The 23,708-nt window shown below is 52.9% G+C and overlaps 3 protein-coding genes across 4 annotated transcripts; all 3 read left to right on the top strand.

Annotated features, from left to right (window-relative positions):
• Positions 1-53: 53 nt before the first annotated feature.
• On the top strand, positions 54-2,862 carry TPI1 (triosephosphate isomerase 1). Its single transcript, XM_064644663.1, has 7 exons — positions 54-301; positions 976-1,099; positions 1,185-1,269; positions 1,403-1,535; positions 1,642-1,727; positions 1,948-2,035; positions 2,302-2,862. Exons 1-7 carry the CDS (start codon positions 190-192, stop codon positions 2,418-2,420), a joined length of 747 nt encoding a protein of 248 aa, XP_064500733.1. The 5' UTR covers positions 54-189; the 3' UTR covers positions 2,421-2,862.
• A 1,380-nt stretch (positions 2,863-4,242) lies between these two features.
• Positions 4,243-13,008, top strand: LRRC23 (leucine rich repeat containing 23). Of its 2 annotated transcripts, none has more exons than XR_010428141.1 (7): positions 4,243-6,873; positions 6,950-7,062; positions 7,895-8,148; positions 8,238-8,368; positions 11,383-11,519; positions 12,166-12,330; positions 12,617-13,008. XR_010428141.1 is itself a non-coding variant. In XM_064644649.1 (7 exons), exons 1-7 carry the CDS (start codon positions 6,772-6,774, stop codon positions 12,692-12,694), a joined length of 1,041 nt encoding a protein of 346 aa, XP_064500719.1. In that variant the 5' UTR covers positions 4,259-6,771; the 3' UTR covers positions 12,695-13,008. The 2 variants fall into 2 exon arrangements, 1 of the variants encoding a protein (XP_064500719.1); XM_064644649.1 differs by having other exon boundaries at positions 4,259-6,873; positions 12,105-12,330.
• Positions 13,009-13,173: 165 nt separating this feature from the next.
• ENO2 (enolase 2) lies at positions 13,174-22,732 on the top strand. Its single transcript, XM_064644648.1, has 12 exons — positions 13,174-13,348; positions 16,294-16,385; positions 17,308-17,403; positions 17,695-17,753; positions 18,754-18,823; positions 18,998-19,131; positions 19,724-19,946; positions 20,399-20,596; positions 20,725-20,926; positions 21,136-21,244; positions 21,382-21,440; positions 21,779-22,732. The coding sequence occupies exons 2-12, from the start codon at positions 16,301-16,303 to the stop codon at positions 21,846-21,848; spliced, it is 1,305 nt and encodes a 434-aa protein (XP_064500718.1). The 5' UTR covers positions 13,174-13,348; positions 16,294-16,300; the 3' UTR covers positions 21,849-22,732.
• The last annotated feature ends 976 nt before the right edge of the window (positions 22,733-23,708 follow it).

Genomic DNA, 23,708 nt, shown 5'->3' on the forward strand with positions numbered 1-23,708 from the left:
GTGTCCGTCTGTCCCCGCCTCGCTGGGGCGAAGCGCGGGCGGGGGGTGGGCGGGGCTAGCGGGGAGGCGGGGCCGCGCGCGCCGCCGAGCTATAAAGCCGGGCGCCGGGTTGAGCGCGCGCTGCTGCCGTCGCTGACCTTCGCCTCTCCTCCGGTACCGGCCCCGCTCGTTCCCTCCGGCCCTCCCGCCATGGCGCCCAGGAAGTTCTTCGTGGGGGGCAACTGGAAGATGAACGGCGACAAGAAGAGCCTGGGCGAGCTCATCCACACGCTGAACGGCGCCAAGCTCTCCGCCGACACCGGTGAGGGCGCGGCCCGCACGTAGCGCACGTCCCGCACGGCCCAGCGGGCCCGGGTCGGGCCCGGACGGGGGAGCGGCAAATGTCAGAGGGCGGCGGGGGCCTAAATATAACCCGTCGGCAGCGGCGCTAAATATACCCGCGAAACCGGATCCGGGATTCCGCGGGTCCGGCGGACACGTGCGGCCGAACCCCGGGGCGCCCCGGCTGCACTCCCTGCTCCCGCAGGCCCCGGCGGCCCCGCGCCTCCCCCGGGCCCGGCCCCCACCCCGCCGCCACCGGCGGACGCGGAGCGCTGCCCCTGCCCCGCCGCCGTGCCCGGTTACAGCCCCAGGCGGAGCCCGGTGCGGCTCTCTCCGGTTCGGCCAGGCCAGGCTCGGCCCGGCCCGCAGGGTGGGATTCTCCATCGGTTTCTCAGTTGGGAGCTTTCCAAGGGACCGCTGTGACCTGGCCAGCGGCCTGGTATCGCCTGTCAGCCCGCTGAAAAGGGCTTTCCTCCCCTCTGTTGAGTCATCGGATAGCCGGGATAGTCTTGCAGTACAGAGCCCCCCAAAGGTCAGCGAGGAGGGGCAGGCTGAGCCTTCCCGGGAGAGAGGGATGACCTCTTGGGGTCAGTGGCTAGGTACAGTTTCTGCCCTTTGCCTGTCTCAAAGGTAACCATGTGCTTTGCCTTCCAGAGGTGGTTTGTGGAGCCCCTTCCATCTACCTTGACTTTGCCCGTCAGAAGCTTGATGCAAAGATTGCAGTTGCAGCACAGAACTGTTATAAGGTACCAAAGGGTGCTTTCACAGGAGAGATCAGGTGAGCCCTGGAGAAAGAGTAAAGTCAGGATGCCTCTGGGACCTGAATTTCCTCCAGAGGTTTGAGTCATCTCCTTTCTCCTCAGCCCAGCAATGATCAAAGATATTGGAGCTGCATGGGTGATCCTGGGCCACTCAGAGCGGAGGCATGTTTTTGGAGAGTCTGATGAGGTGAGTGACCTCATGGAATGGTGAGATGGTCCAGTTTGGATGGGCCTGCAAAGACTGGAAGGGTGAGCAGTTAAAACAGTACTACAAGAGTAGCTCTGGTTTATTGTTTGCCTTGTTTCTTTTCTACTTCCAGTTGATTGGGCAGAAGGTGGCTCATGCTCTGGCTGAGGGCCTTGGAGTCATTGCCTGCATTGGAGAGAAGCTGGATGAGAGAGAAGCTGGCATAACAGAGAAGGTGGTTTTTGAACAGACCAAGGCTATTGCTGGTAAGAGAAGAAAATAGGGGTGTTCTTTTTATCAGTTATCAGAAGAGCTCTGTTTTTCTCAGCATAAGGATATTGTGCTTACCTATATCTTCTCCCTCCTCCCTAGATAATGTGAAGGACTGGAGTAAAGTGGTTCTTGCCTATGAGCCAGTTTGGGCTATTGGAACTGGTAAAACTGCAACTCCCCAACAGGTATGAGCAGGAGAAGGGTGGCTGATTTGATGCCAACTGACCCTTCCCACTCAAGAAATCTTCCTGGGGATTCTTAGTGACGATTTTCTGGAGATTCTTAGCAACTTAGAGAATTTTAGACTTAAGGATTTAAAGACTGTCTAACGGTTCCCTTCTCTTTGGAAGGGAATTGTGTGCAGAATGGCTCGGCCCTCAGTGGGACTCTTGTGTTCTATTGCAGGCTCAGGAAGTTCACGAGAAGCTGCGGGGGTGGCTGAAAAGCCATGTGTCTGATGCTGTTGCTCAGTCAACTAGGATTATCTATGGCGGTGAGTCTGAAGCTACTTTCCAGGGCAGGAAAGTGCTTAGTTTCTCTGCCTGTTGCTGTAGTTGTACATCATGCTCTGCTTGGTGAGGAAACTTGAGACTGTCAGAGCATGAAGAACCACCACCTACTAGCTTGTTTGTTAGCTTACTTGGGTAAATGGGAGACAGTCTTGCTGTCTGCAAGAGGTGGCTGGTACCTTGCAGGTCTTGCCTTTGTCCTGGCCCTGTCCTGGCTGCATCTGACCTTAAAACACTGCTCCCTCTTTAGGTTCAGTCACTGGTAGCAACTGTAAGGAGCTGGCCTCTCAGCATGATGTGGATGGCTTCCTTGTTGGTGGAGCTTCTCTCAAGCCAGAGTTTGTGGATATTATCAATGCCAAACACTGAAGCACCTGTGAGGAGCAGTCCCTTGTGGTTAAAAAATGGAAACAAGAAGGGACCTTTCATTGCACACGTCTCAGTACAGAGGCCTCCTCCAAGGCTTTCCCCCTCCACGGTCGTTGTTCTAGTTGTTCTGCTAACCACCCCCACCATGTTGGAGTCCTGTTAGTGGGAGCCTGTCTCAGCAAAGTCTTGACAGCCTCCTCTGAATTGGCAGAATCCTCAGTTGCCTGTTGACCTGTTAAGAACCCACAGCCCACCTGGCCAGTATCTCCCCCTTTCCCTGCAGTACTGCAGTGGGAGGGGACCACTGGTGCTGGGGGAAGGAACCACACAGTCTGCATCCTTCAGCTCCATCAGCAAGGAGCCTGTCAGCTTCAACCTTTGTGAGACGTCTTACCTCACCTGTGTCCCATACTGAACAATAAAGGAAAAACTGAAAAAGCAAGGGTGTGTCTTGGATCTTATTTGGAAGCAGCTGGGGACAGGCAGCATACAGAACCTGGTGCTTTTGGAGGTGGCTGGTTGCAGAGAGGGTAGTGTGGTTTTTGTAGGCTCTTCCTTGAGGGCCCACTGTTGCCCCAGTAGGCATTGCACAGGTTCAGCCTGCAATGTTTGTCATGTAACAGCTCTTCTTTGGGCCTGTGATGACTATCTTTTCCGTCAGTGTCTGTGTTCCGGTAGTTGCTGGAGCACCTGGCTGTCCCACTAGTGAGCTAGTCTTTCCAGGCAGGCTCTGTAATGTGCTCATCCTTGTGCTCTACCTGTGAGGACTGGTACTTGACTGCTCATTAAATGTGGAGCGAGCAGCTCCCTCCCTGTGCAGGGAAGGATTTTAGGCTGTGTGTTGAGGCTGTGCCTGCTGCCTGCTTTCAGCTGTGTGCTGGTGGGCGAGGACACAAGGCTAGATGTTACTTCCCAGCTGCTGATTTTTTTTTTCAGTAGTACTAAGGGTGACGAAAAAGGAAGTGCCTCACAAGGAGGAGCTTAGCTATGAGGTGGCATATCCTTGGGAGTCTAGGGGCAGTGTTCCAGCTGCAAATGCCAGCATCACCTGAGGGATGAGAGGCAGGAGCTGAGGACCAAGGAGGAGAAAGCCTAATGCTGTGGGGGCTTCCACCTCGCTGCTGCTGGGGGGGAATTCCTGCTGCCCAGCTGGAGCAGATGGGAAAGAAAAAGCCCTCTGCCCTTCAGAGGCATCTCCTTCCCAGTTGGGAGCAGAGCCCTCTGCTGCTACAGCTTCTTGTGGAAGGAGAGACAGGCTAAAATGGTGCTGAAACTGGTGGGTGGCAGTGGGATAAGCACTGTTGGGAAGCTGTCTGGTGAGAGCAAGGTCATCTGACATGGAAGGATGTCAGATGGTCTAAGAAAGAAGAGCCTGACAGCAGCAAGGAGGGAGGTGGCAGCTCCCAGCTCCAGGTGCGTGTGGAGTGACGTGGGGAGGAGGAGGATAATTCAAAGGTGAAAAAAATTCTGAAAGCTGTATTGTCTACGACCAGAGCCTGTGTTTCTGAGAGGCTGCTGGGCCATGGCTGCAATTTGGTGCCACAGTGCACTGGGGTCAGCGTGGCCAGAGCAGTGGTGATGCAGCAGGAACATGGAGGGGGCCTAAGGCTGCTGGGAGTGGGTAGAATCATTCACAGGGATTGGCTGCTGGCTGCAGCTCTACTGTCAGTTCCTGCTCCTGCCCAGTCCTGCCCACAGCACAAGAGCCCAGGAGAGTGACCTACATAGAAAAAAAACAGATGGGAGCCGAGCATTGATCTTGGCTGCTTTGGGGAGAATACAGAGGCATGAAAGCATTCCTTTAATGAGGAATAAACTCAAGGAAAATCATTTCTGTATCAGCAGGAGTGCCAGATCTTGTTTTTCTTCTGTTTTGTCTGCTTTCTGGCAGGACTGCAGCTCTACGGAGTGGAAATAGTGCCAGATCCTCCCTGCACACTGTAGTGGTTGAATCTTAAACAGGTTGCTATTGGGGGAAAATGCATTGTGTCAGATGGAACAGTCTGAGAGGCTGTGGTGGCTCCCTGTCCTCAGCCCCAAACAATAGCCAGGCTGAGCTTGTATTTCCAGTAGGCACCACACACACACACACATTGACAGGTCCTCGTGGGTCCCTTCCAACTAAGAATATTCTGTGATTCTGAATACACATCACTTAACCATATAACCATGGATGGCCACACAGATTACACATCCAGCCACACAGAGCACTCACACACAGTGCCAGCAGCCTCATGCCACCCTGTGTTCTGGCTGAGCAGGATGGAAGTACACTCGTGTGCACCCACATATATATGTGTATTTATATAAGTATATACACACACATGTACAGTGTGTCCATCCAGTAGCTGGGCTCAGGCAGTGTCCAGCAGCTGCCCCCCCATCCCAATCTCTCCAGTCTTTCTGGTCCCCCAGTAGTCAGCTCCCTGGCCACAAGTCCTTCACCCAGGGCAAATTGTGAATGGAGTTTAATGAGAAGATGGGACAGGCTGCACTGATCAGGTGCAGGGAATGGCCAAACCATCACAAACCATTTACACATGACTGGCCCTTTTTATTTCTGTATCCCACACTTGTTTCCCCACAAGCCATCTAGATCCCTCCCTTTCCTGCCTTTGGTTCCTGCCGTAAACACCCCCTAATGAGTACTATGCAATACCCAAACGCTCTTCCCCTGCATCCCGTCCTGTCTCTCGCATCCTGTCCTGTGTCTCACACCCCTGAGCACAGTGACATCCCAATCCTAAAGGTGCTCTGGGGGTCAGGATCCCCTGGGACAGCCGTGGGAGGGAGTCAGACAGGGTGTCCTTTTCTATGAGTCCTTAATTTGGGCTCCGATCTGCCATTGTGTCCCTGTGCTCATCAAGATGGGCCTCTAGTGGGCTGATGGCCACTGGGATGTGCCTGGAAGCAGCCCAGCAGGGTGCTGCTTGGGCTCCCCCTCCTGCCATCATCACCCTGTGCTCCTTTGTGGTTATGCAAACCAGCTTTTAGCACATAACCTCCCTAATGACCAGTATAGTTAGGTTTGGGATCCTTCTTTTCATACGTATATAACCTAAATAAAATTTCTCTCTTTTAAAGATTTGGCTTTCCTCCTGTAATTGGGGGATATTTAGGGCAGGAATCAAAGGCAGGAAAGGAAAAGTTCATGTGCAGGTTAATTCTTTACTGTGAGGGTGGTGAGGCACTGGAACAGGTTGCTCAGAGGAGCTGTGGATGCCCAATCCGTGGAGGTCTTCAAGACCAGGTTGGATGGCGCCCTCAGCAACCTGGTCTAGTGGGTGCCATCCCTGCCCATGGCAGAGGGGATTGGAACTAGGTATCTTTAAGGTTCCTTCCAATCCAAACCATTCTGTGATTCTACAATAATGAGCAGGGACTGAATTTAGATGGGGCAAATGTAGCACAGGAGAAGGGGCTGGTACCAGAGTGTCCAGAGGGACAACTGGATGGTCCAGTGGGACAGAGATGGCAGCTTGCCATGCAGCCCTCAGCACAGAGGAGTGCGTAGCAGGAGGGGCGATGGCTGGCACACTCCTGTCTGACATCCAGCTCCACTTGGACCAGCTTATCTAACACTGACACTTCCCGGGGCCTGCAGAGGAGTGAAGTCCACTGGAGGGAAAGGGAGCAGGGCCTTGGACTTTGTATTGACTGCAAATCACTGGTGACCGTCAGCTCTGAGTAGCGTTCCCAGCTGGTAAACACCCGGCTCTTGCAGGCACTGTTGGCATTGGCTGGGCGTGGGCAGCCTCACCCCTTCCCGTCTCCACAGCCTGGAGCAGAGGGCTGGAGCGGTGGACCCCAAAAGCTCCTTCCTGGCATCCAGGCAGTCATGTCTGGGGAGGTTTCATGAAGACCCCGAGCCCAATTCTGCTCAACATGTTAATTAAACATTTACTGGAAGGAATGTCTTTCCTCAGGACATTCACTGCCTCAGTGACCATCACCCTCTGTAGCCCAGCCTGACTGTGAAGCTGGCTCCATTTTTTGAGCTGGAGTGCACACAGGATGGCCTCCGGCGGTCCCTTCCCACCAAAATAATCCTTCAGTTCTCTGGATACGCCAACAATTGCAGATTGTTCCCACACACCTGGGGAGGTGGAGTGGGATAGCAAAGTGCTTCTGATGACGGCGGGACACGCTCTCGGCTTTCCATGTGGCAGTGACTACCCAAAGGACACGGTGCCCCGGGAAGCCGCGAGACCACCCCGGCGGCGGCTCCGCGCCGCTCCCGGGAAGCCGTGCCCGCCCCCGGTTCCCATGGCAGCGGGAGCCGCGGCCCGCGCCGCCGGGCCTCTGGGAGCAGCCTCCGCGGGAAGAGGGAACAGGGTTCTGTCCTGGGAGGATGGAGGACGACGAGCAAGAGGGGGACGAGCACAGCCCTGAGAAGGAGGAGGAAGAGGGGGAGAAGGAGGAGGGGGAGGAAGAGGAGAAGAAGGAAGAAGAGGTGAGGGGGGGGCCCTCAGCACCGCCCGGCTGTGCGTAGGCCAGCGCTGGTGTTGTGCTCTCTCCTCCTCTCCCAGGTGCCGGCTCCCTGTCCTCTGACGGAGGAAGTACTGAAGGAGGGCCTGTCTCTCCTCAGTAAGACGGGCAACGGGCTGGCCCACACCTACGTGAAGTTTGAAGCCAAAGGAAAGTGAGTGTGCAGCACCTGCCCCAGCAGAAGCTCCACAACCACCCGCAGCCATGGAGCAGCTGTGCCATAAACTGGTGATGGGCCATGCAGGGCAGGAGCGTTTCCAGGCACTGCTCTCCAGCTGCCTGGCTTCCAGTCTGTGCCTTAGCACAGCCTGTCCATCCTCAGCCCTGAGGTGGGCACAGCCTCCACCACAGCCAGACGCACTAGTGGGACATCAGTGTCTCTAAGGATTGAGGGGAGCCTGCCCCTCGCTCTGGGCTGTGGTCTCCTAGGGGAGCCTGAACCGGGTGACCTCCCTACAGGCACTTTGAGAAAATTCACTAACATCTGTCCCATTAACTAACATTTAAGGCATGCAGCTGTAAGTACAGTGCCACAGTGGCCTCCAGATCAGCAAACCCACATTACCCTGGACCTAACTAAGAGGCCTCAGTAAGACTGTTTCTTTCAGCAGCCTCATACATATGTGAACCACCATTTTTCCCACTAGTAAAGTCCTTACACACAGTTGCTGTCTAACAGACCCCTCCCCAAAACTTACCCTCTTTTCTGCTCTGGTTCTGCCCTCTCCTGACAGATACATTTCAATGGGAATAAGTACTCCCTCTGCCAGGAAAGGAGGTCAAATCTTACCATTTGTCCTTGTTTACAGACTGTTTGGCCTGTCCCTATCACCTGCCTTTTTCTTCCTTCTCTCCAGCAAGGCTTTCTAGGATAGCAGGCAATTGCAAGAGGAGGTTGCCCTCCCTCCAGTAGTTGCAAGGAGCAAACCAAAAGTTGGTGGTGGGGAAATATGAGAGATGTTTAATTCACATTCTCCCTCCCTCAGGAACTTGACAGACATCAGCGTGCTCAAAAGCTTCATTCACCTGCGGTATGTGGATTTGTCAGAGAACAAGCTGCAAGATTTGTCTCCACTGAGCAGCCTAACAGAGCTGCTTTGGCTGAAGGTGGATGGGAACCTGCTCACCAGTGCCTGCATGCAGGAGCTGTCCTATCTCCAGGTCATCAGCTTTGATCGAAACCGCATCAAGGATATGGAAGGCATTACTCACCCCCGCTTAGCCACCCTCAGCCTGAAAGGTGATACAGACCACCTCTCTTCACTCTTGTGGGGACACTCTTTGGGTGGGATTAACTCTCTTGTTGTTTCTTCTTCCTCTGGCACTCAGAAAATAAAATCCAGACAATGCTGGGCCTGAGTAAGGACCAGTTGTTCAGCCTGGAAGTCCTGGAGCTGCGAGGAAACAAACTAAAGACCACAGCAGGGCTCAGTCTTCCCAAGCTCAAGAAACTCTATCTGGTAAGGGATCGACCAGCCTGGGGAGTGGGACAGAGCCTGGCTGCAGAGCCTGGCACCTCCAGCCAGTGGGAGGTAGGGAGTTCAATCTTTTCAGCCTGAGGGAGCAACAGATTTCAGAGAACTAAAGAGACCAAATCACTTCTTTGGAGTAGCTCCATGTTCGCTGTGGGCCCAGATAGTGCAAAGGGAGTAGCCACTAACCACAAACTGCAGAGGAGTTGGCAACATTCAGTGTGTCAAGTTCTTCCCCCATGACCTCCTGCAGGAGAGCAGTTTTCCTTTCAGGCAGTGTTAGGCAAACTCATATTCATGTGTCCTGGGACTACCGGAGATCACTGGGCAAAGCAACAGGTTTGCTCTGGGTGACACTGGGAGGGTGCCTCTTTCTCCTCTCTGATGGACCTAATCAAATACTGGTTTAAACTATATGATTCAGACCTTCAGCTGCCAAAAAAAAAAAAAACAAACCTGATTGAACATCACAGTAAAACTCAGGTAGGAGAAGCAATTTCCTCATATCATAAACAATTGCTTCAGAGAACATTTACTACTAGAGGAAGAAGCGAAGAGGGTAAGCATGGCCTGTGTGTATGTATGTGTATGGCTCATCTATGTATGTATGGCCACGCATCACACAGTGCTACAGCTTGCAAAGACTAGATAGATAACCTGAGTCACTACTTCTTAAAAAGCAATTAAATATTATAAAGGCTTTGAAAACCTATGTGGTTTCTTTTCATCAAGTCTTCCTGGCAGAAAACACTGAGGAGATTGCTTGCTGAGATTGCCTGCAATTTTCTAGTGGAAAACTGGGATTTTAGATCTAGAGGTTCTCAAAGACTGGGTGAAGTGGATAAGTCACTAGATACAATACAGCATTTCAAAGCATAACCAGACACTTCAGTGAGTTATTGGAGGGAAGCAAATACAGCATCTGTATTTAAACAAGGTTCCTGGTATGATTGAGGGGTTTCTGAGCTGCCCAAATGAAGCAGGAAAACTGCATTGTTCTATTAAAACTAGAACAACTGACTGTCAGGAATCTTTGGGGCTTGAATTTGTCTCCCATGTCCACATGCTCATTACATCCTTTTGCAGGGAAATCTCTCTCAGCAGTGCTTGGCTTTCTCTATAAAGATTTTGGTGTTACTTCAGCCTTGGGTAGGTGCAGCTGATGCCTCAAAGACAGGGTTCAAGACAAAGGGTTCAGTTTAAACAAACTGAACCACATTTGGTTAATGTGTGACATAGCTAGAGATGAAATTTAGTATGTAAAAAGTTTTAGGTACTAACATGAAGACTATAAGCTGGCTGTGTACCATGTGGCACTTGCAGCAGCTTGAGGGTCAAAGTAGGACTGTGTTAGCTCCTGGTCCTGGTGCAGCAGCGGGGGCAAAGGCTGACTAGAGGAAGGTGAAGTGTGCAGGAAGTGGAGAGGGAATCATGGGCAACTCTACTATGGTAGCTTTCCATACAAAACGGTGGCATCTCATCCATGTGAAGAACTGGAATGCAAGGTAAGGTGATGGTGTGTCAAATGGAATGTTATTTGATTTAGGGGAAAAAAGAATAAAACAACCCTGAAAAATGTCCATTCTGCATTGTCCTGCTAGTGCTTGCAAGGCCAGAGCTGTTAAAACTATTCACAGTGAGAGTGATGGGAGAAAATGATGGGAGGTTACTATTCCTTTTACAAACCAGTGGTCTGTGAGCTCCCCACTCACCCCAGCTTCTAATTTCCTCTGAGGTACAGTGTCCTAATCCTCCCTGACTGTTAAATCTGCTCATGTGACCTTCACTAAATATCCAACTTTCCTCTTTTTGTCCATGTGTTACTCTTTTTACTTGGCCCAGCTGGTCCAGACTCTCCCTTGTCCAGTTTCCATTAAAATGCTCCTTTTCTACAAAATGTCCTTTTCCTGAGTGACCCAGCCCTAAAGTGTTCTCCTATCCCACCAGTTCATCCTGTGTCCCTTTATTAGCCTCAGGTATTGTCTACATCACTGCCTGGGTACCTATGAGGAACAGAGAGCACAACAGCACCTCTCTCCACGTTCGTTTCCCGTTCAGGTGTTTGTGTCCTTAGAGACTTAGAGACTGCGGCCCCGAGCCACATGAGCAAGTGAAGCCGTGCTCAGCTCCAAGCTGAGAACGTGGCGGGGAGGTGGCAGTTACGAGGGATGCTCCAAACTTGGCGGCACAAGGCGGTGAGCAGCCTGACAGATCGCCGGTGCTCTCACTGCGGGGAGCCCGCGCTTGGGCTGGAGACCTCTAGTGGCCTTTTCTAGCCGACATCTTGCTGAGAAACTATTCCTGATATTCAGAGCTTCGTATTTTCCCGCTTCCGTTAACCCACATCACACCAAAGCAAATGAAATTCAGTGATGGGGAATTTTAAACTTCCTGATTTAAGATTTTCAGATTTGTTTCAAGAAGGTGCACCTGTGATGAATAACAACAATTATACCTGAAAAATCTTAAACCAACCAGCAACCCCTACCCCCCTCCTCTCTCAGGAGCACACAGCCTGCTTCTGCTACCAGAGGGGTAGAAGAGACTTCTTGGTAGTAGATTTCCCCCACTGGGGGACTGGAAGATGCCTAGACTACATGGACTCTGTGACTGAGAGGGGCTGGTTACTTATCCTTTAAATACACTCATTTTAGGCTCAGGTCTGAGCTTTCCCCTCCACACAGTTGCTCTCTGAGGCCCATATTTGGCACTGCCATGGAAGGGAGTACTGTGCTGGCAATGGAATATTCACCTGGGGTGGTTTTGTCTCAGACACCAAGTGATGCTCTAGGAAACACTTTTTCAGCAAACTTTTGGTCCTTGAATCTGAGTGCTTAGACGAATGACCACTTGGCCAAGACCCTGAACAACCTGATATAGCTTCAGAGAAGGCTGTGTTATGAGTGGTAGAAAGTCTGAAGGGTAGAAAGAGCTTTAAAGGCCAGAAATAACTGCTGCGTATCCCCTTTTCCCTTCTCTCTTCCTGTCTCCTTGGTGCTCAGGCCCAGACCAACATCCGCAGCCTTGAAGGCCTCGAGGGACTCGAGCAGCTGGAGACTCTGCACCTGCGTGACAACAAGCTGGAGACCCTGGATGGATTCTCCAGTAGCATGAAGTGCCTGCAGTATCTCAATCTACGGTGGGTCTTCCCTGCTCTGTGTTGGGACTAGAGATTCTTTCATCAGACTGTACTCCCATTTAGATCTTTAGGATTTTCTGGTTTCTTTGGAAATTGAAGACCTGGTAGGGATGGGTTGATATTTACTGTTCTTAACTGGCATTCAGCACTCCGTTGTTTAGATGTGTAACAGTCAGGACCTCTCCTGGGCTTCTCAGGAAATATCTGCTTCTCCAGTCACTCTCATACTCCACCTCATGATTTTTATTCCTTGCCATAACTCCATTGGATCCCTCAAAGCATATTCTCTATGTCCTGTTTGCAAGTGCCCTTTAGTTCTCAGCATTTGCCATAAAGGGTGTTGGAGATATCACGTGATTAAATGGACTGTCTGAGCACAGAGAAATCCAGGGGACATGTCCTGTTTGTCCCTCAGTCTGGGGAGCTGCAGGCAGATCTGGATCTTAGGTGACAGATCTGTGGTCTAAGGTCTACGGTCCATCATGCTGCTAAGTTTTGCTTTGTCTGTCTTGTCCACTTACTGTTCCAAAGGGATCTCACTCCTTGCACGGGTCTCTTTCCCCCGCTCTCTTGTGCTTCCTTCAGGAACAATGGGATCAGTAGCTTTCAGGAAGTGGAAAAACTGCAGGTCCTTCCCATGCTGCAGGCACTGGTGCTGTTGGACAATCCATGTGCTGATGAACCCAGTTACCGGCTGGAGGTCCTTGCTCTGCTGCCACACCTGCAACGCCTTGACAAGGAAGTAGTTGAGCAAGATGAGCGGGAAGAGGCGATGAAAATTCGTCAGACAAGGCAGGAAGAAAAAGAAAAGGTGAGAACAACATGGTAGGGGGAAGAAGAAGGAAGTAAAGAGAAAGAAAAAGGATCAAACATGCTGATGAAGCCTCACCTCCCTCCGGATTATATGAGGAGAAGGGTGAGGGGCATCAGTTCCAAGTGCAGAAGAGCCTGAAAAAGAGACTGGGCTTTGCAACCTGGTTCTGATGGCCAGCATGCAGCCCTGCTGTCATTCCCAACCCCACTAGCCAAAGAGGGTGATGAAAGGGGAAAAGAAGTTGGGCATGGATTCATTAACTTCTCCCTCTTCCCTTCTTCAGGAAATGGAAGGATCTCTCAAGGATGATGCGTCTCTTCAGGAAATGGAAGAATCACAAGGGGATGGTGTGACTGAGTGACCTCTGTTTTTAATACCTGTTCCCAGAGGCTGTCAGGATGTGGAGATGCCTTTCCCCTCATGTGCGGATGGGAATGCGAGAGCTGTAGGTACCAGCTTCACCTCATTTTACCTCTGGACAAAAGAGGAGGGCTACCCACCCTGGTCCTGGAAGCTGCCCTGAGGCACTGCAGTGTTTTTGCAGTCACTGCACTGATATGTTCTATTCTTGGTAGGCCCAAGAGGGAAAATGGGAGAGTTATAGGTTCTGTGGTTCGATTTATGGCTCCCAAAAATCCTGCAAGATTTTCCGATTTGAATAAAAATAATTAATGAGCCTGGAGTGACTGGGATTGTTTATCCTGCACACCCACTCCTATTCCCTGGTTCTTTCACCCTAGTCTGTCTACGTCTATCCCTTGCTGCCTGCCTTTCTCTCCCTCTCCATCCCCTACGTGCTGTTTGCAAAGCTTTGCTAAATCCTGACTCATCGCAGCTCTGGGTCACATGCTGCTGTCCCGGCCCTATCAGGGGCGTCTCCATCCTGCTGCTGCTGCCGCCGTTGGCTTAGAGGACACATCATCTCCCCTTGAGGTCCTGCATCCCTCCTCAGCTTCGTCCTCTCTCCTTTCTACCAGCACTCTCTCAATCTCTCGTTCACCCCTGCCCTAGGAAGGTAAGTGTCTCCCCACGGCCAGCACCCCCCTCTCCACATGCATGTTTCTGCTCCCCACCTTGTGCCCTCCAAACCCCACATGCACTTTGGGGTCCCTGCAGAGAAGGACCACGGTGAGCAGCATTAACAACTAAACTCCCCTCACTTCCTCTCCCTGCTCCTCCCACCTATCTCTCCTCACCCACAACCTTCTCACTTTTCTTTCATATTTTAATTCCAGGCACTCCCTCCTTCCCTAGCCCCCCCTTACCCCCTCCAGGCAATCATCATTTCAGATGCGAACCTAGGGAATTGCAGGAGGGGGGCAACCAACGAGGATAAGGGGTGCTCCCAAGGGCATCGTCGGGAGGTGCTGCGGGATGGAGCTTTCCCTGGGGGAGGGGATGGTAGTGGGGAGGACGCAAAGCTCAGTCTGGGCACTGCTGGGAAAAGGATCCAGCCTCAGGGCAGACCAACCGCCCCCGTCTCCCGATGCGTTGACATAACCACGGGCGCTCCGGGAGAGGGAGGGAGGAGAGGGGGTGTTTTCCTATTTGCACAGCCCCACACCACACAGGGGAGGGGGGGCAGCAGGGAGAGGAGGTGACAGTCAAGCAAGCAATAGCTGCATCAGCCACGACACTGCAGCAGTGCGGGCTTCCTGGGAGCAGTGCCCAGCCCGGGAGAATCGCAGCAACACACGGGACTGGTGGCGGTGGCTTGGGACGAAGGTCTTCACCGTGCTGGCCCGCCTGGCGGGGAGGGGGAATTGCTGCCAGCGCCAGCTACAGCGAGACGCTGCCCTGGTGACAGGCAGTGCCACGGAGCGGTGCCCACGGGAAGGCACTGCAGCAGGACCAGCCTCCCGGGGTGCGCTGCCCAGCCCCTGTTCACGGGGGGATGCACAGCATCCAGCCTGGCTCCTCTCTCCCCCTGGTTGTGGTCTATGGCCTCCCAGCTATGGGCTCCATCCCAATCCCTTATCCTGGCTTATCCGCCTCTGACCTCCTTTCTGGACAGTGCAGCTGATGCCAGGGATTTCAGGGTGGTTCTTTGCACTGTTCAAAGGAGGGCAAGCTCAGGGGGACACGGGGCAGCAACACAAGCGGAGTAAAGGGTTTAAAGGACTAGAGGGAAAAGAGATCATGTGAGTGATGGGGTGGGGCAAGCAAGGCTGGATTTGGCTTGTCATTTGGCTTCCTCGGAGCTAGCTCCAACAGGAGCAGGTGGATGTGGCCAGAGGGATGTGACCATGGACAACGTGACCACATAAGCAGAAAGGCACAGCATCGGGCACGGGACTCGCTGTCAAAGCTCACTTTAATTGGGGTACTGTCCCTCTCTACCCCGTGGAGGCTGTTGAGGCATGGCCAGGACACTGCTGCAAAGGAAGCTCGCAGCTGCACGGGCACGGCTCTGGAGGAAGTTCCTGTGGCGTGTGCCAGATGGCGTGAGGAGCACTGCCAAAGCGTCTGATGGGGGATCCCAGCCCAGATGGACATGGTGGAGGGCCCTGCGCAGGCTCCAGAGAACCCTGGAGTCGCTAACTGAAACTCCCAAATACGGGAAGCTCTGGCTGAAACTTCAGAGCAGCAGCACGATTTCCTCACACCCCTGTGATTTCCACCCACCCGGGGCAGCGGGGTCGAGCGCTGACTCTGGCTTCCCCCAGCCTGCTTCTTAGCTCCCCCTAGTGCTCTGATGTGCTATTTCCAGCTTATCCCACCCCACCCTGCGCTGAGCCCCTGTTCTGGCTGTGCCCCTGCTCACACACACCACGGGGAGGTCCTGGCTGGGGCCCCGTGGTTACTCCGGCCTCTGCCAGCCCTGCTCGGGGTTCAGTGAATCATCTGTGGGAGCCGGGGGAGGAAAACCTGGGAGGGCTGGGGGCGTGGGGGAACATGCACCTCTGCAGCACCCTGGCATTGCACAGGCCCACAGCCAGGAGAATGAGAAGGTGGCATAGTGGGAATGAGATGGTTTGGACCCCCTATGGAGCAAACTGCAGCAAGAGAAGCTCTTTCAAGCAGCCATCATCACCCACCAGCTTGTTTTCTACTTCAGATTTAACCAGATGCCCAAAACGCCATGCTTCCTCCCCCTCCTCATCCAACAGAGATACCTCCCAGCCTCATCCACTTCGCTGTCTCAGGAACAGAGTGAAGGTTTGGCATCTGGGCCAGGTCCCTCCTCTTTCAGAGCCCTCTCTACCACATCTGAGGCACCGTGGCCTTCAGCAGGATGTCTCCTCAGGCTGCTGGCCTCCGTGCTCCCGCCGCCTCAGCACAGCCTGACCCGGCGGCTCATGGAGGAGACAGGAAGGCTGAGCTGGGTGCTCAGCAGAGGCGACATGGATGGGGGTCTGTGAGAGCCAAACTGGGGCAGCTCCCCTGCCACGGACCCGAGAGTCCCCACGGGTTGGCTGCCCCCCTGCCCTGCCCATCGCTCTTGGCTGGCTCACTGCACAGGGACACAGCAGCCACTTGCTGCCTGGCCCTGGAAAGCACTGTCCTCGCCTCGCGGCAAGGGGACAGGAGATGCCAGAAGCTGGTACCCTGTCCTTGACGCCAGAGCCAGGGGCACCTCCCCGCTGTGCCAGCTGATCCCTCCCTCTCTGCTGTCTGTGGATGCTGTGGCACCCTCCCCAACCCTGCCATCCGGGCTCGTATCAGGCGCTCTGCCGTGACGCAGGGAGAGAGGGAGAGAGTACTCCCAGTTTGTCATCTGCAGCAAAGGCACAGAGTAAATTCAAATAGATACCCTGTTCCTGGGCAAAACAGACTATGAGTAGATTCCCACAGTCTGGGTGAATTTCTACATTTCCTGGGGCCAATAGTTTTAGCCCCAACTCATAGGATCACGTTTCCTTCAGCTCCCTTCTCTCTGTCAGTCTAGACACAGAAGGGTGAGCACCACATCCTGGGGCCTCTCAGGGCTGAATGTGTCCTGTTGTCTCCTTTCCACAGATTCATTATGGCAGTCGAGAGGATCCATGCCCGGGAGATCCTGGACTCCCGTGGGAACCCCACCGTTGAGGTGGACTTGTACACACACAAAGGTATGTGGGGAGGATAAGAGATGGAGGGAAAGCCCTGCCCATCCTTGCAGAGCTGGTGCTGTGCAGTAGCCTGGCACGCTCCGCTGAGAGCATGGAGGGTCTTCACCAGTGAACCCCCAGCAGACAACAAGCCAGGGGAAGAGGCAAAGACCAAAACTCTGCTTGTGGCTTTGCTTGTGTTTGTGCTCAGCAACTCTGCACTTGTGCTGGGCAAATCATGACAAGACAGATGGACTTGACTGCTGTGTATGTGACTTGAGCCATCCGCCTGCTGGTAGCAGGGACGGAAGGTTTTGTTAACATAAATATATGCACCTTCTTGTCACATCCCTGTGATGCCCTGCTGCAGCTATGCTTTTAGTCCTGGGACACAGTACGAGTTTGGTAACACATCCATAGCCATGCTTATGGCAGGGGTAAAGGTATTTGACCCTCACATCTCTGTGCAGGCATGTCCATCTCAACTGGAAGACCTGCATCGATGTTGGGCCCAAAATTGTGTGAACTGATGGGTGAGGAGCAGGCAACAAACCATTCTCTTCCTTCTTTAGTGAGGCAGAAACCCAATCCCAGTGTGAGGGGGAGAAGTTGCTGGTGGCTGTGGTTCAGGCTGCCTCTGGAATCAGGAGGAGGGCTGAGGAACCAGACTTCCACTCATCATCTGCAGTTCTGGGATCAATGTGGACCTCTGGGTGCCTGAGATCCAGGTTCCTCAGCCTGGAAACCCTGGGTGCATTTATTTGTGCCATCGAGGTGTTCCACCTCTGAGAAGAACAGCCAGGAGCAGCCAGCCAGCAGGGCCATCCATTTTCACAAGCAGTTGCTACCTTCTTGCCCATGAAAGCAGGGCAGAAGCAGGTGCATGAGGGTTTTTCCTCTTCACCCTCTGTTCGTCTCATGCTCCTGTTTTGCTGTTTCCCAGGCATGTTTCGAGCAGCAGTCCCCAGCGGCGCATCCACTGGTATCTACGAAGCGCTGGAGCTGAGAGACAATGACAAGTCACGTTTCCTTGGAAAAGGTGGGGAGATGCCTGCTGCACATGCTGTCCTTGGGGCTTCCTGTGTGTGGGGCTCTGCAGGAGGGTCCTGCTCATCCGCTGGCGTGATGCGGATGTGTCCCACTGCCCTCAGAGAGACCACAAAGGCACAGACCTAGCGTAAAGTGAAAGATCAGGCCTCGATCTTCCCTTGCTGTCTCCCTCTCTCAGTCTCTCTATTGGTCCTCTCCCTCCCTCTTTCCACTCTCCTCTTTGCCTCACCCTCTCTCTCTCTCTCTCTCTCTTTCTTTCTCTGTCTCTTCCCTTCTTTAGGGGTCCTGCAGGCCGTGGATCATATCAACAGCACTGTCGCCCCAGCTCTCGTGGGCTCTGTAAGGATTTCTCTTTGTTCTCCCTTATCCAACGCTTACTCTGGTCCGTCTCTGTCCCCCAATCTCTGTCTCTGCCTCTCTTCATTTCACTGGGTTAACAGACATAGTGATGCTCTCTGTGAACCGTGGGCACACCCCTCCTGCCCTCCATGCCTGTATGTGTCCACAGTGATCTTTTCTCGGGGAGGAAAGGATTTAACACTACCTGGTCCACCGCAGCATCTGTACAGCCTAGCTAGTCCCCTCGGTGCTCCCTGTAGAGCTCACTCCCTCTTCCAGCCATGCTCCTCCTCAAGCACTGAATCTCATCCACATGTCTGTGGCCTCGTGATGGTGTGATGAGCAATGGCTGTACTGTGCAAGCTCTGGCACAGCCTTGCGGAGCAGTGGTGTCACATCTGCAGCTTGTTTACACCTGAAGACCTGGAGCCTGCTCTGAGAAGACCTGAGCTGAAGCCACATACTACACACCATGTAGCCCGTGGCAGGGTCTGGCTGAGAGCCCAGCTCTCTCCACCTGTGAAAAATACCCAGTCTGGTGGAGGGCTACATGTGTTGGGTCTAATCCTGCTCTCCACCTCACTCCCGGGGATGGCTCCATCCAGTCTGTATTTGTTTGCTTGAGGTTGAGCATGTACTGTTGTTCTGCCTAGCTTCTGTGTAGCCACAGCACCACAAAGCTCCCTGGAAGCTGCTGAAAGCCTCAGTAAATCCTTGAGGGAGTCCTGTGTCCCCAGTAATGTGTGGCCTTGCCTGGGCTGCAGTTGACCCCCTCTCCAGCGTGGGTACATCTACACTGCACTGCAGCAACATCGTCGTGGTTACTTAACCTGACTATATACCAAGGCACCAGTTTCCAGAGCTTTGTGTGTTTATGTTCCCTCACAAGCTGAAAAGATCCCTGTACCCCCAGCTTCTCCATCAACGCCTTGTTTCCCGCACACCAGAGCCAACAGCTCTTCCAATCCTCTCCTTCTCAGGAGCTGTTTCTTTCTTGCAGGGCCTCTCTGTCGTGGATCAAGAGAAGATAGACAATCTGATGCTTGAGATGGATGGCACAGAGAACAAATGTAATTAATTCCTCTTTTTTTGGCCTGTGAAGTAAAGACCATGGGAGGCTGCTGGGCTGGAGTGGGGGGCACTGTCATAGCTGTGGTGAGCCCAAGGCTGGGCTGCCAAGGGCACCTGCTGGGCAAGAGGTTGCTGCCTGAGAAGCCTTAACTCCCCCTTGGTTTTGCCCACAGCCAAGTTTGGTGCCAATGCTATCCTGGGAGTTTCGCTGGCTGTGTGCAAGGCGGGAGCTGCAGAGAAGGATGTCCCCCTGTACCGGCACATTGCTGACCTGGCCGGCAACTCCGACCTCATCCTTCCTGTGCCAGTAAGACTCCTCTGTCCTTGACATCCACCTTCAGAAGCTCCAAAAGAGTGGTGTTTCCAAAAGAAACTTCAAAGGACGTGTTGGGAGGTAGATAAGGAAGGGATATAGGGCTGGAACATCAGATGAGTACACTGAACTTGTCAGGGAAGCAAACCAAGGCTCAAGGTCTGTCAAGTTCCAATTTGAAAAAAGGAGCCTGAGGAGGATATGGCTTTGTGGTGGGGGATTGACTTGTGAAACTCATTCACAAAGGGTGTAGTGGGTGCCAAAATTTTCTCAGAGTCAAAGAGAAAGGTCCTGGAAGAAAGATCGACAAAACATTGCAGATAAACAAACACAGGTAAACACACATAGCTCGGGAGATCTCTGAGAGGGAAATAGGTGGGAAAGTCCTCTCCAACCATGTGTCTTGAGCCACTACTGGAAGGAAGACCCCATGCTTATGTGCCTTTGGTCTGATGCATTGTAGCTGATGTATTATGTTACCCTGTGGGATGTGGTATGAGTGGGTGTGGTGATTCATCTGAGAGCCTCCTCTAAGTGGTATCAAAACCGGTTCCTTCAGCTCTGCTACTCTTGTGGACTCTTCCAGGCTTTCAATGTGATCAATGGAGGTTCCCACGCAGGCAACAAACTGGCCATGCAGGAGTTCATGATCCTGCCTGTGGGAGCTGAAAGCTTCCGCGATGCCATGCGTATCGGGGCTGAGGTCTATCACAACCTCAAGAGTGTCATCAAGGAGAAGTATGGCAAAGATGCTACCAACGTGGGTGATGAGGGAGGCTTTGCCCCCAACATCCTGGAAAATAGCGAAGGTGAGAGCCATACAGAGATGGGGTACCCTTACCTGCAGTGCTGCGGGTTCCTATACTGAGCCCACAGCATTCCCCAAAGACTGGTTCAAAAGATGATGCTTCAGTGGCACTGACCTGCTATGTTAGGGAATGGTTTCTAAGCTCCTTCTCCTTGGAGGGAGCCTTGATTTATTATAGCCTCTCCATACAAATCTTTCACGCATGTGCACACTTTTACAAGGCCTCCCCCAAACTTGTCTTTGAGCTTGTATTTTAATTCCTTCTTGTCCACTTGGACATGGCCTCCACAGCCCCTTGGCATGTTTTTGTTGCACTCTGGGCTCCCTTCTCCTTCTCCCATCACACCACTAGACTCTAAGTGGCTCTAGGAACACTCTGAGGGGAGATTCCCAAAAAAAGGCAGATTTCTCTGCATGGGCTGACTCTCCTCACTGCACCTCTCCTCCTTTCAGCTCTGGAGCTCCTCAAGGAAGCTATTGACAAGGCGGGCTACACGGACAAGATTGTCATTGGTATGGATGTGGCAGCCTCTGAGTTCTATCGTGATGGCAAATATGACCTGGACTTCAAGTCCCCAGATGACCCAAGCCGCTACATTTCTGGAGATGAGCTGGGTGACCTCTACCAAAGCTTCGTACGTGATTATCCAGGTGAGCTGCTGTGCTTGGCAGTAGGAAATCAGCACTGGTGCTGCACACTTAACCAGCGTAAACCCTCGGTGTTTTTGGGGTGAGAAGGGAGGCAGCTTTGACTCACGTCTCTTCTGTTTTCCTTTCAGTGGTCTCCATTGAGGATCCCTTTGACCAAGATGACTGGGAGGCCTGGACCAAGTTCACTGCCAATGTGGGGATTCAGATAGTGGGAGATGACCTGACAGTGACAAACCCCAAGCGCATCGAGCGAGCTGTTGAAGAGAAAGCCTGCAACTGCCTCCTGCTGAAAGTCAACCAGATTGGATCCGTCACAGAGGCCATCCAAGCGTAAGTCCAGCCCCATGCCCTTGTTGTCCTGTGAAAGGATTGATGATGAACCACAGCAGGGTGTCACGCTATCCACTGGGTGAATAGACTTTTGTCTCTACCAGAGTGCAGGATGCTGAGAGTGGGAGCAGAGGGTGCCTGGATCACACCCTGTGTGGGTGGTGGTTATAGGAGTGGGAGCTACTGACTGCATTTGTTGCTCCTTGCAGCTGCAAGTTGGCCCAGGAGAATGGCTGGGGTGTGATGGTGAGCCACCGATCTGGGGAGACTGAAGACACCTTCATCGCTGATCTGGTTGTAGGACTGTGCACTGGGCAGGTAGGTGAAACCCAGGCCACGCGTAGGCCTGAAGGAAAGCGAAAATGTGTGAAGACAGAATCCCCTGCCATGCCATGGGAAACTGGTACAAGTCATAACAGTGTCTTACAATGTCTGTTTTGGGGAATGCCTTACAGATAAAGACGGGTGCTCCCTGCAGGTCTGAACGCCTGGCTAAATACAACCAGCTCATGAGGTAAGGGGCTCCAGGGATGGGAATGCAGAAGAAAGAATGGGGGAGTGACAGATTGGGGTGGGAGAAGCTAAAAGCCCAAGGGTAGATGGGGCTTGTGGATGAAATATTATGAAGACAAGGCACAGAGATGACAGTGAGATCTCAGGGAGTCCTCTGGAGTGGACTCCTTTCCTCCTCCTTGTGTGAGGGTACAACCCTCCTGGTGCAGCAGCTGGCAGGAAGTGAGCTCCTCCAACCCATGTCAGCTTTCTGTTGATGCACTGCCCCACCAGCAACCTGGTGCCTCCCATGCTCCCTCAACACAAAATCCTGACATGTGCTGTCTCTCTTTCCTGCAGGATTGAGGAAGAGCTTGGTGATGAAGCACGCTTCGCCGGACACAACTTTCGCAATCCAAGTGTTCTTTGAACATTGTCCCCAGGGCACAGCCACCCTGCTGCTCTTTCCCACCTCACAGACTCTAAATCCCCCTTTCCTCCACTGCTCCTGTTTTTGCTCTTTCTCCCCACTCTGTCACCTGGTTCCCTTTCACCTCAAAGCCCCTCAAGTTCAGGTGTCCTCGGCTAGATGTACCCAGGTGAAGGATGAGAGGAAGGCCTACACCCTGTCCCTTGCTTTGGGGTCATAAGCATTTCTGGACCTAGGCATTGTGTGTCTTGTTTTTCGTGCAGGGCCATGTCTGAGTCACCACGTTGACGTGTTAGACTATGGGAGCATGCTGCCCGGTGTGTTTTCCTCGTACGCCGAAGCATGTGCAGTGAACATCTGTGTGTCAGCTGGTGTGTCTGGGCACGTGTCGCACCTGTAGCCGTGTCTGGACGAGTGTTGCCAGTGGCTCGCTCTCGTTGTGCATGTGTGTAGGTGTGTGTACATGTACTGGCCTACGGCGTCCCTGTGCCCCAGGCGTGTGTCTGCACCGAGCCCTGGTGGGACCCGAATGTCCCTTGCCTCCACCCCGAGTGCTGTGCTGTGTTGGGCTGTGCTTGCCGGCAGCTTGGTGTTGAAGTGCAGTGGTGTCCCACACTGGGTGTGCGTGTGCGTGTGCGCGTGCTGTCAGTCTCTGGGTCAGCACATAGTACTGCGGGGCGATGTATTAAAACACATTCCGTAAACAAACCTGTGCTCTCATTTGCTTCTTGTGACCTTTTTCTCTCTGTTCCCTTCCCTCTTGCACTCCTTCACCCTCTCTTCTGCCCATGATGTCTGCTTCACCTTCTGGACAGTCCATGCTCAGCTGAGCAACAGACAAACTACAGATCCCTAAACTCAATTAAAATGTATTTCACACCTGAGTTGTCTGACTTAGCCTGATGTTTCTCTCTAGACGCCAGTGTTTGGGAAATGCGTACATTTTGTCATCAGAGCAGGAGAGGCTCACACAGAAAGGTAACCAAAACGAGCAGAGGGGACTGGCAAGATGAAGGAAAGGCCCAGGTACCCTCACCTTCTTTCACAGCCTTGTCCCACAGCCAGACTGCTCTGTTGGCCACCAGGTGGGAAATGGCAAGGGGAAGGCACGTGGGATGGTGGGAATTGCCACTGTCATCTCCACCAAACCATGTAGCATGAAGATCTGCTGTGCAGAGATTTTACATTCAGATTAGCTCAGCTGGTTAGAGCATGGTGCTAACAACACCAAGGTTGTGGGTTTGATCCCTATATGGGCCATTCACTTAAGAATTGGACTCATTGATCCTTGTGGTCCTTCCAACTCAGAATATTCTGTGAAATAATCATGCCCTCCACTAACATAAAGATCTAGGGGTGGGCCCCCAGCCAGCTGTCCACTGGACTCAAGTGATGGTAAACTGGAACTGCAAATCTTTGGGAGAGAAAAAGCTGTTCCTCCTACCTGCAGAGGGACTTGCAGAGCAGTGATTGGAGGAGTAGGTGGAATGTCAGTCTCTCTCAATTCCATCTGGTTTCACAGGGACAACTCAGCAGTATGTGGGGAAAGTAGCCTGTGCTCTAACCAGTTCCCTAGCAGGCTGAGTGCCAGCAACCCCCAGCGCTGCTCAACAAGCAGCTTTATTCTGGATAGACTCCAAGGAAGACAGGAGGCTGGTGGTTCTACTATGAGAAATCTGACTGTAGAATAAATGATAAAACCACCTTGCTCACCATTATCGGTTCACATCAGTATCCCCTTTATGTTCTTAGGCACACTCAGTTCTGGCAAACCTCCTGCCCCACTTCACTACAGAAAGTTTCCAGACCCTCGCTTAAGTCTTCTCTTTCAGGATGAGCAAGGACAAAGGTATAGACTGA

Source organism: Pseudopipra pipra, chromosome 2, assembly GCF_036250125.1.
Source record: "Pseudopipra pipra isolate bDixPip1 chromosome 2, bDixPip1.hap1, whole genome shotgun sequence".
In the NCBI taxonomy this organism is placed as follows: domain Eukaryota; kingdom Metazoa; phylum Chordata; class Aves; order Passeriformes; family Pipridae; genus Pseudopipra; species Pseudopipra pipra.

Coding starts and splice junctions, on each gene's coding strand:
- TPI1 (XM_064644663.1), top strand. CDS start 190: ATGGCGCCCAGGAAGTTCTTCGTGGGGGGCAACTGGAAGATGAACGGC. Junction 1,536..1,641: donor ACAGACCAAGGCTATTGCTG/GTAAGAGAAGAA, acceptor CCTCCTCCCTAG/ATAATGTGAAGGACTGGAGT. Junction 1,728..1,947: donor AAACTGCAACTCCCCAACAG/GTATGAGCAGGA, acceptor GTTCTATTGCAG/GCTCAGGAAGTTCACGAGAA.
- ENO2 (XM_064644648.1), top strand. CDS start 16,301: ATGGCAGTCGAGAGGATCCATGCCCGGGAGATCCTGGACTCCCGTGGG. Junction 16,386..17,307: donor GGACTTGTACACACACAAAG/GTATGTGGGGAG, acceptor GCTGTTTCCCAG/GCATGTTTCGAGCAGCAGTC. Junction 19,947..20,398: donor CATCCTGGAAAATAGCGAAG/GTGAGAGCCATA, acceptor TCCTCCTTTCAG/CTCTGGAGCTCCTCAAGGAA.
- LRRC23 (XM_064644649.1), top strand. CDS start 6,772: ATGGAGGACGACGAGCAAGAGGGGGACGAGCACAGCCCTGAGAAGGAG. Junction 6,874..6,949: donor AGGAGAAGAAGGAAGAAGAG/GTGAGGGGGGGG, acceptor CTCCTCTCCCAG/GTGCCGGCTCCCTGTCCTCT. Junction 8,369..11,382: donor AGCTCAAGAAACTCTATCTG/GTAAGGGATCGA, acceptor CTTGGTGCTCAG/GCCCAGACCAACATCCGCAG.